This window comes from Lipotes vexillifer, unplaced genomic scaffold (assembly GCF_000442215.2).
Source record: "Lipotes vexillifer unplaced genomic scaffold, Lipotes_vexillifer_v1.1 scaffold575, whole genome shotgun sequence".
NCBI classification, from domain to species: domain Eukaryota; kingdom Metazoa; phylum Chordata; class Mammalia; order Artiodactyla; family Lipotidae; genus Lipotes; species Lipotes vexillifer.
In genome coordinates this window covers 3,243,389-3,253,536 of record NW_006780198.1, presented here as the reverse complement: position 1 = coordinate 3,253,536, position 10,148 = coordinate 3,243,389, and the positions used below count along the sequence as shown (strand labels likewise).

The following is a 10,148-nucleotide window of genomic DNA, read 5'->3' as shown; positions in this document are numbered from 1 at the left end:
GAACCTTCCAGATTCTGAAAAAAAATGGATTTAACTTGCAGAACTTACTCCCCTTTGTCTGAAACTAATTTAACCAAGTTCTTATCAGACCAGAGAAAAAACACATGATCTGAGCATTTACGGTGCTCAAGAAACAACGGCAAAGCGTCAAGGTTACAAAAGACTGAGGAACTGACCGCGATTGGAGAAGACTAAGGAGATATGATGACAAAATGCATGTGTGGTCCTGGATTAGATGCTGGACCAGGATAAGGACATTCTGGGCAAGTGATGAGATTCAAATGAGGTCTAGAGTGTAGTTCATCGTGTGGTATCAACGCAGTCCAGCTATAAGGTATTAAAATTAGGGGAAGTGGGAGAAGGGTATTTGGGAACTCTGTATTATTTCTGCAATTTTTCTAGCCTAAAACTATTTCAAAATAAAAGTTAAAAAAAAACAAAGACAGGGCTTCCCTGGTGGCGCAGTGGTTGAGAGTCCACCTGCCGATGCAGGGGACGCGGGTGCGTGCCCCGGTCCGGGAAGATCCCACATGCCGCGGAGCGGCTGGGCCCGTGAGCCATGGCCGCTGAGCCTGCGCGCCCGGAGCCTGTGCTCCGCAACAGGGGAGGCCACAACAGTGAGAGGTCCGCGTACCGCAAAAAAAAAAAACATAAACAAAGACAGAACCAGTCTTGCTCCTGCAGCTTTCAAAGATCAAAACCTGCTCAGGGGACTTCCCTGGTGGTCCAGTGGTTAAGAATCTGCCTTCCAATGCAGGGGATATGGGTCTGATCCCTGATCAGGGAACTAAGATCCCACGTGCTGTGGAGCAACAAAGCCTACGTGCCACAACTACTGAGCCTGTGCTCTCTGGAGCCCACGAGCCACAACTAGAGAGAAGCCCGGGTGCCTCAACGAAGAGCCTGCGCGCCGTAACTAAGACCTGACGCAGCCAAAAAAAAAAAAAAAAAAACCTACTCAGAATCCTGCATTGCTCATGGAGCCTGTTTGGGGATTTATCCTTTCGTGCACAAGTCTTTTCGCCTCAAATGCATTAATCTATGTCAGGCTCTGTGCCAGGTACCAGGATAGAGGGATGAATGAGAGATCATCCCTCCTTTCAATGAGCTCAATAAATGGAGTGGCTGATAGTACCTATTAAGAGAGCAGCGTTGCCCTTCCCCTTGAACACTACAGGCCCAGTACTTCCAGCCTTTAAGCTTTTCTGGAGCCTATGCATGTGTGTTTCGGGGAATTAAAAAAAAAAAAAAATCAGTCAGTCAGTACTGGTCCACCAACTGTCCCTTGTTTACAACAAAATAGAGAAGTTGAAAATAAGCTTTAGGGCTTCCCTGGTGGCACAGTGGTTAAGAATCCCTGCAGGGGACATGGGTTTGAGCCCTGGTCCAGGAAGATCCCACATGCCACAGAGCAACTAAGCCCATGCACCACAACTACTGAGCCTGCGCTCTAGAACCCATGAGCCACAACTACTGAAGCCCGCACACCTAGAGCCCGTGCTCTGCAACAAGAGAAGCCACCGCAATGAGAAGCCTACGTGCCACAAAGAAGAGTAGCCCCCGCTCACCGCAACTAGAGAAAGCCCACGCAGTAACGAAGACCCAGTGAAGCCAAAAAAACAAAATTAATTAAAAAAAAGTAGAATTTGAAATTAAAAGTACAGTACCATTTACATTAGCACCTCCCCCCCAAAATTAAATACTTAGGTATAAATCTAACACATTACATATAAGATCTATATGAGGAAAACTGAAAAACTCTGATGAAAGAAATCACTGAATAACTAAATAAATGGAGAGATATTCCATATTCCTGGATAGGAAGACTCACTACTGCCAAGATGTCAGTTCTTCGCAATTTGACGTAGAGATTCAACGTGATACCAATCAAAATCCCAGCCGGTTATTTTGTGGATATCAACAAACTAACTCTAAAGTTTACATGGAGAAGCAAAAGACCCAAAATAGCTGACACAATGTTTAAGGAGGGTAACAAAGTTGGAGGACTGATGCTACCCAACTTCAAGACTTACTATAAAGCTACAGTAGGGACTTCCCTGGTGGTCCAGTGATTAGGACTTCGCGCTTCCACTGCAGGGGGCACGGGTTCCGTATGGAACTAAGATCCCGCAAGCCACATGGTGTGACCAAACAAAAAAAAGCTACAGTAATCAAGGCAGTGTGGTCTTGGTGGGAGAATACACAAATAGATCAGTGGAACAGAATAGAAAGCCCAGAAAGAGACCCCCCATAAATATATTCAACTGATCTTTGACAAAAGAGCAAAGATTATCAATGGAGCAAAGAGAGTCTCTTCAACAAATGGTGCTGGAACAACTGGACATCCACGTGCAAAAAAATGAACCTAGGCACAGACCTTACACCCTTCACCAAAATTAACTCAAAGTGGATCACAGACCTAAATGTAAAGTGCAAAGGTATAAAATTCCTTGAAGATAACATAGGAGAAAACCTAGACGACTTTGGGTACAGTGATGCCTTTTTAGATACAACACCAAAGACACAATCCATGAATGAAAGAATTGATAAGCTGGACTTAATTAAAATTTGAAACCTCTGTTCTGCAAAAAAGAATATCAAAAGAATTAGAAGACAAGCCACAGACTGGGAGAAAATATTTGTATAAGACACATCTGATAAAGAACTGCTATCCAAAATATACAATGAATCCTTAAAATTCAACAATAAGCAAACAAATAACCCAGAGACCATAACAGACACCTCTCCAAAGAAGATATACAGATGGCAAATATGAAAAGATGCTCCACAGCATAGGTCATCAGGGAAATACAAATTAAACCAACAATGAGGTGCTACCACACACCTAATATAATGGCCAAGATCCAGAACACTGACAGCACCAAACGCTGGCAAGGTTGTGGAGGAACAGGAACTCTCATTCATTGCTGGTGGGAATGCAAAATGGTGCAGCCACTTTGGAAGAGAGTTGGGCAGTTTCTTACAAAACTAAACATACTCTTACCATATGATCCAGCAATCACACCCCTTGGTATTTACCCAAATGAGCAGAAAACTTATGTCCACACCAAAATCTACACACTGGTGTTCATTGATGTTTATAGCAGCTTTATTCATAATTGCTGAACCTTGGAAGCAGCCACAATGTCCTTCAGTAAGTGAATGAGTAAATGAACTGTGGTGCATCCAGACAATGGAATATTATCCAATGCTGAAAAGAAATGAGCTATCCAGTCATGAAAAGACACAGAGGAAACATAAATGCATATTACTGAGTGAAAGAAGCCAATCTGAAAAGGCCATACACTTCTGCCAACCTGCTGGTAGCTTCAGAGAGTAACTTTGGAAACAGGAACTTGATATGGATGATAAAATGAGGCTTTCACGAACTACGTGTGGAGTTCAGTAATCCAAATCACAGCTTATCTGAGGGCTACTACCTTCACCAGCCCCATCAAGGGCAATTGGTTTTATTTTCTTAATAGTGCAAAAAGGAAATCTGAGTCCTATGACACCCCCCCCACCATACACCTGTGCGAATGGACAGTAAACTGTCCCAACCCAGGTGGGAGTGGAGAGGGAAGTTTCCAAGGAGGACATGACCGAGGAATCAGACATCCAGGGCCTGGATCCAGTTCTGCCACTAGAGACTGCATGACCATAAGTCCCTCTGCCTCCCAAAGTCTCTGGTTTCAGCTTAAAAAATGCCCCCCCCCCCGGGCTTTTCATGAGGCTCAGAGGAGACGAGCCCACTTGAAAAAAATCAGAAGGTTGTCTGCAAACGTTAAGCAGGATTTTCTGGTTGTCCAGTCTAGGCTTCTGGAATGGAGGCCCCCAAAACCAGCTTTTCCTGTCTGACCTTCCCACATAGAAAATATGGCAGATCAGACCTGGGCACAGATCAACAGAACAGACAGTGGGTCATGTGGCTTCTCGGTGTTGCCTCTCTGTCCGCTGAACTTCCTGCTGGTTGGGTCAGAGTGAGCTCAGAGAGAGGCCAGTGCAGGATGAAGGGGCCAGTGGTGAACCAAGTCTACAGACGGATGCTGCCCAACCAGGGACGAAGTGCCAGGGCTCGACACCAGTCTACCCCGAGTCTGAGGCCTGCAGCCCCCAGGCCACACTCTGGATCTCTGAGCATACAGCTCCTGGCAGCCTTGCCTGCCTGCCTCCCCCTGATGCCCGCCCGGGGACGGGAGCCTGTCACCCACCCTTACCTGTGTGGCCATTGTTGATCATAGGGAACTCCCCGTGCTGGACTTCGTAGCCTGGTAGGTTCAGAGCCCTCAGGAAAGGGTTGCACCACACTTTCATCCTCTGCAGGTCGATGGGCGACTGTCTCTTCCCCCCACAGTCGGGGTACTCCCTTGGCCAGTGTGCTTCATCCAGCACCCCATCTGACACAGGAGAGAGTCCAGGGGGTCACAGTGCAAGGGGCTCCCTGTGGGAACTCACTCAGGGCCAGAACCTGCAGCTCACAGCTGGGCCTGCTCAACAGGAGGCCTGCAGAGGCCACAGTCAAGACCAGAGGCCTGTCTTCTAGAAAGCAGGGCCAGGCCTCCAGAAGGAGGTGGGAAGGGCATCTAAATCAGCTCCACGGACCCTGGCATCTGGGGGGCTTTGGGGCTGGTTCGTAACTTTCCTGTTGCACCCACTGGCCCTGAGAACATGCCTTCGTGTTTTGAAAGCAATGAATGTTTTAATACATAGCTTTGGTTTTTCGTTTGCATGACTGTCGGCTGATAAATGTACTCGAGGGCTACTTGGGCTTGGCATCCCTGTGTTACTTTCAGGGCCATTTCCTCACTTCCTCTGAATGGCAGTTTCTCTTTTCCAGCCCCCAACAATACCACGGCCCACTCCACGCCCTACGCCCTATGGCAGGACCTCCCCACCTCCTTGCTTGACCCCTCCCCTTTAACTGGTTCCCAATAAGGTAAAGACCACCTGGGTGCCTACACTTATGGATTCAGGACAAGAAAGGAAGTGTCGGGTTCAAGGATGACCTAGAATGATTAGTTGAAAAAATATCAAAATAAGGAAATTTACCTTTTTTAAGGTAGTTACTAATGACAGAAGAGAGGAAAGAGGGTGATAAAAGCAAGTCATTATAATGGGTGACGCGGCCTCCAAACAACTGTGGGTCCTGGTCTCATCCATTTGCAATAGGGAATCCAGCTCTCTTTCCCCCTTAGGGGACCGCGTCACCCATAGCTTGTTTTGAGGAAGATGTTTGTACTTAGGCTTCTCACAGCTTCTCGGTTCAATAAAAAGTCAATTCTTTTTTTCTCTGTTCCTCTCTTCACTGTTTAATAATACAAACCAATCTGTAGACAATTCTTTCCTAGGGGCAGGTGCCAGGAGCAAGGCCAGACGTCTTGAACACAGCCCCTTCATGGATCAAAAGTTTTTTTACCAGCATTGGTGTTTCTCAAGTATCCCGACAGGCATTCACAGCAGGTGCTGCCCGAGTTCTCCTGGGCCCCGTCTCAAAGGCTGTGTTGAGCTGGGGAGGACAGACTCCACTGTCGGAATCCTCTCTCTTCCTTACCTCGAACCACACCCAGTACCAATGGGCCTGACCGAGCAGAAGCCCCAGGGTCTCGTGGCACTGGGCTGGGTAGGGGAATCCTCTGGTCCAGACAGAGCAGTTGGTCTGTCCTGCCCTCTGAAGCTGGACTTCCTGAGCCTTGCCACAATGCTCCTAACTCTGCTGCCCTTGACTTAGAGGACACACATCCACCCTGGGAGGACGCTTCACCCTGTATCTGCGGCCAGGGCAGACTGTGCAGAGAGCAGGCTCAAAACCCTGCTTGCTCCTGGCTCCTGCATCAGCCAGCGGCCACGAGCATCCTCTCTGGCCCCATGCCTCCATCCAGGACAGAAAAGAGGGGGACCAGGTAGGCGCTCTCTCCCCTGCCACACAGAAGGGGTGTTTAGTGTCTGAACCCCACTGTCTTCCTCTCTTTGGTCCACACGTGGGCCGGGACCTGTGCTAAATGCCAGGGTTTTCCACTTCTCGTCCTATAAGTGGGGTTCTGGATGTGAGACTGGGGTCTCAGCAGGGCCACGATGACCAAGAGAGGCCAGCCTGGAGGCCACGCAATGGTCACTGGGTTCTCAGCACGTCGAGACGCTCTGGATAAACTGTGTATCATGAAATTTCCTGGAAGAAAGCTCTTGCAAACCCCACATACCCCACACACCCCACACATCCCACACAGGAGCCCCCTGCAACTGCTTTTTTTTCTGTCTACACAGACCAAGAGACCAAATGGCTTTGCCCTCATAAGCACTAAGTGGGCTCTCAAGCCAGCTTCCGGGTGGCTCAGGGATCCGGGAATAGGGAGAGTTCTGCCCTCTGCTCCTTAGCCAAGGTCTAAGTTCAGTATGCTCTTGCCCCAGCCCGAGACCTTGAGACCCCAGCAAGCACCGTACACGATCATCATGCATGGTGGCCCGGAAGGCCAGGCTTCGTCCCCAAGAAGTGGGTACCCCCTTCCTTGATGTGATGGCAGAAAGGGGGCATGCAGCCCTTGGGATGGGCCTTACCTGAGTAGGTCCACTCGGCCCCGTTCTGGGCCTGGGCTCCCAGCAGGAGCAGGGACAGCAGGGTGACCAGAGCTGTCATGACGCTGTGGGTCTGGAATCAGGGCCGATTCTGGGGAAGCTCTTCTTTTAAAAGCTCAGAAACTGTAAATAACAATTTACCAAGTCTGGTCAGCTGATCCACCCTTTGCTGCGCCCACTGAAAAACAGCACGGCCTTCTCACCGGCTTCACTCAGCCAGGTGGTGTGCACCTGTCTCATCACCTCTGGCATCAGCCGTGATGTGTCCACTTACCCAAGGGTTTGGTTGTTCACTGTCTGATTTATGAAAACTCACTCACAGGGTCCCACAGGGCAGCCTTTGTGGACGAGCGACTACAGGCCAGGGAATGGCCCAAGGCAGACAGAAGCAGGATGGAGAGGCTTTCCCAGAACAATGGCATTTCCTGTGCCCTTGCTCCTGGCAACGGGGGCCCAGGGAGCTGGTGAGGGGCATCATGGGTGCCTGAAAATGCCAGCCAGATGCCGAGTGGTATTTCCTGCCTGTCTCAGCAATCGACACCTGCCACTCATGCAGATTCAGGGCTGCCCTCAGCCAGGCAGTGAGAGAGATGGCCTGGGTCCCATGTATTGGGCATAAAGTGGAGAATCCAACTGGCAGCAGTCCTGTTCTCATCCTAACTCTTAAATCACTGGTGGACCCCTAGCCCCAGCTCACGAGTCACATCCCAACACATGACCTGGGCTGTCCCAGCTGCTCTAGGTGTCCGAGTTTCTCCATGGGATGGATTTGTTCTGACAGCCGCAGTGCGCTTGGTCACACCCAAACCCACCCAGCAGTGGATTGCCTAATCCTCCTGCATTCACTTAGGTAAACAGTCCTTGAAATTAGCTGAGGGAGGAACTTTTGAGTTTATACCATGGGAAGCCAGCTCTTCCCATGCCCTTCAGAGAGGGCACAGGTGAAGGGCAGCAGCGTTCCTGGCCAGAAACAAAGGACCATCTTGTTCTGCAGAACAGAGCTAACGTCCTCCGCAGCCTCTTTTATCTCATGGCCCACTTTTTGCTGGAGTCTGAGGGATGATGGAATGGCAATACAGTAGCATGAATTAATGGCAAGACAGTAGCATGAATTAACCATGGTAAAGAGCAAGGATTCTGCAGCCAGACCCACAGGGTTCAGATCCCTGCTCTGCCACTTACTAGCTGTGTGACCTTGGGCAAGTTACTCAACTGCTCTGTGCCTCCATTTCCCCAGTTTAATAGGATTTAATGATAGTACCTCCTCCTGAGGATTCAATAACAAATCTGTGTGTAAGTAGCACCTGGTTTAGCACCTGGTGTGTGTCATTTCCTTTCTCGTTTTACGGAGAAAGGAAATGAGATCATTGTCACCCAGGCTGTTTGTAAGGGAACTAGAGGTGAGAATGAAGGACTCAATCTCCAACTCATGGAACTGCTTCCCGTGATTTCAGAAATAGGAAACCCACTCTCCAGTCTTTGCTAAGAAAGTCAGATCCCTGCCCGCTGGGCCCCGTTCTGGCTTAAAGGGCCACCTTGTGAGACGCCAGCTCTGCTGAGGACAGCAAGATGGGCATCAAACTTTAGGACCTTTTAGATGCACCAGGGAGCCCCGACATCCTGCTCAGAAAACGGAAACTGAGACATCTGAATTTTTTTCTTGAGAATCACACAAAGAATTAGGGAACTGCAGAGGGAAACAGAAGGATCACGATGTGGGGAAGCCAGGGAGGCTTGCTGGGGTGAGAAGGAACTCTGAGTAAGCCCGAGCCATGAGGCAGGGGAACCTGCAGAGAGAGGGAGGCAAGAAGGGGCCGTGGGGAGTGAGAGGAGACAGGGAACAGATGCTCGGAGAAAGGAGGGCTCCTGGACCCACACAGCCACTTCTAATGGTTCCTGGGCTCTCACGGGAAGTGCGGTCCTGAGGTCAATGCTTTGGGATGCCCAGGAGAACCCTGGTGCTTTTATTGCCCCACAGAATCCTCGCAGTGAGTGCAGGGTTACTTTTGTGCATCTGGAATTTTAGCAGCCTTCCCATGGAGCCCTACTGCAACACCTGCCTGCACCAGACGTGCAGTTTTGCCCTGGTTTCTCCATATCTTTGGCTCAGGAAGAGCCAGGGTTGGCTGGTAATCTATGCAGCTAATGCTGAGAATAAGTGGTTAGAGTGAGTAATTAAGTTAATAAAGCAATCAGACTAGTCAAGACCCATCTGCTAACGAGGCACGTTGCTAGAGAGGGGTGGGGGTCCCCTCCCTCTCCTAGGCAGCATACTCGAGGGATCTCATCCACACCGAATCAGACACTTTTGTTTTTGTTTCTGTTTTGCGGTACGCGGGCCTCTCACTGCTGTGGCCTCTCCTGCCGTGGAGCACAGGCTCCGGACACGCAGGCTAAGCGGCCATGGCTCACGGACCCAGCCGCTCAGCGGCACGTGGAATCTTCCCAGACCGGGGCACGAACCCGTGTCCCCTGCATTGGCAGGCGGACTCTCAACCACTGCGCCACCAGGGAAGCCCGAATCAGACACTTTTGTTGCCTACTTTCTAACTCACTGTGTTCTTCAACCCTAAAATTTTCCATTAACTTTGAACATGAGTTTCCGCCTTGCAATTTGCAAAGCACATAGTTTGCTTTGATCCTGTTTCTCTCGTGTGCCACATTCGACTCTGAACTTGCTTGTTCTGCCTTCATCCAACCACATCTCCAGCTCATCAAGGATGTACCTTATGCTCAACTCTTGTTTTTCTGGACCCTATGATTTGAGTGGCTGTCTGAGAGGAGTTGACAAGTATGCCTGCCATTTTTAATCACAACGCGATGTCAGAAATGAGGAAGGACATTTGTTCTTCCTTGGTGCCACCACAGCTCTGTGATGGAGGCCCGCTGAGGCCAAGAAAAAGGGAGGACAGCGAGGTGTGGTCAGCCCAGGGAAGCAGGGAAGCACCATAAGCCCAGGGGAGCATGGCGGCACCGTCGGCCCAGGTGAGCCAATGCTCAGGTTTGCACAGGACTGGCATGGAGAATGAATCTGGGGGACTTCCCTCGTGGCACAGTGGTTAACAATCCACCTGCCAATGCAGGGGACATGGTTCTATCCCTGGTCCGGGAAGCAACTAAACCTGTGCACCACAACTACTGAGCCTGCGCTCTAGAGCCCGCGAGACACAGCTACTGAAGCCCACGCACCTCAAGCCCGTGCTCCGCAACAAGAGAAGCCACTGCAATGAGAAGCCTACGCACCGCAACGAAGCGTAGCCCCTGCTCACCTCGACTAGAGAAAGCCCATGCACAGCAACGAAGACCCAATGCAGCCAAACAATAAATAAATTTTTTTTTTTTAAATCTGGCTATGTGAGAATATGCACATTTTGATTCTAAGTAATACAGACAGGCCATTGTTCTGTTTCATTCAGGAGTTCCAGCTCTGGCGTCCTGAAGACAGTTATTCTGGACAAGTTAGCTGTCTAGATGAGTAAAGGCTCAATTCTATTTAAGCGCCAAGATGTTTAGTCCACTTTGGATTAAAACTTCTAAAGTGGACCCAGGGAACTCTGCTCAATATTCTGTAATAACCT

At 49.7% G+C, this 10,148-nt stretch overlaps 1 protein-coding gene across 2 annotated transcripts in view; it reads right to left on the bottom strand.

Moving 5' to 3' along the window:
- The window catches only part of CA6 (carbonic anhydrase 6), a 20,104-nt gene extending 13,459 nt beyond the window's left edge, over positions 1 to 6,645 (bottom strand). Inside the window, exons 1-2 of one of the 2 annotated variants that reach the window (XM_007453314.1) lie at positions 6,553 to 6,645; positions 4,218 to 4,397 (exon numbers count right to left, since the gene is read on the bottom strand). In XM_007453314.1, coding sequence (XP_007453376.1) covers positions 4,218 to 4,397; positions 6,553 to 6,631 — 259 coding nt within the window. In that variant the 5' untranslated portion in view covers positions 6,632 to 6,645. The remainder of the gene's footprint in view (positions 1 to 4,217; positions 4,398 to 6,552) is intronic. The other variant, XM_007453313.1, reaches the window with a different exon arrangement.
- Between the last annotated feature and the right edge of the window lie 3,503 nt (positions 6,646 to 10,148).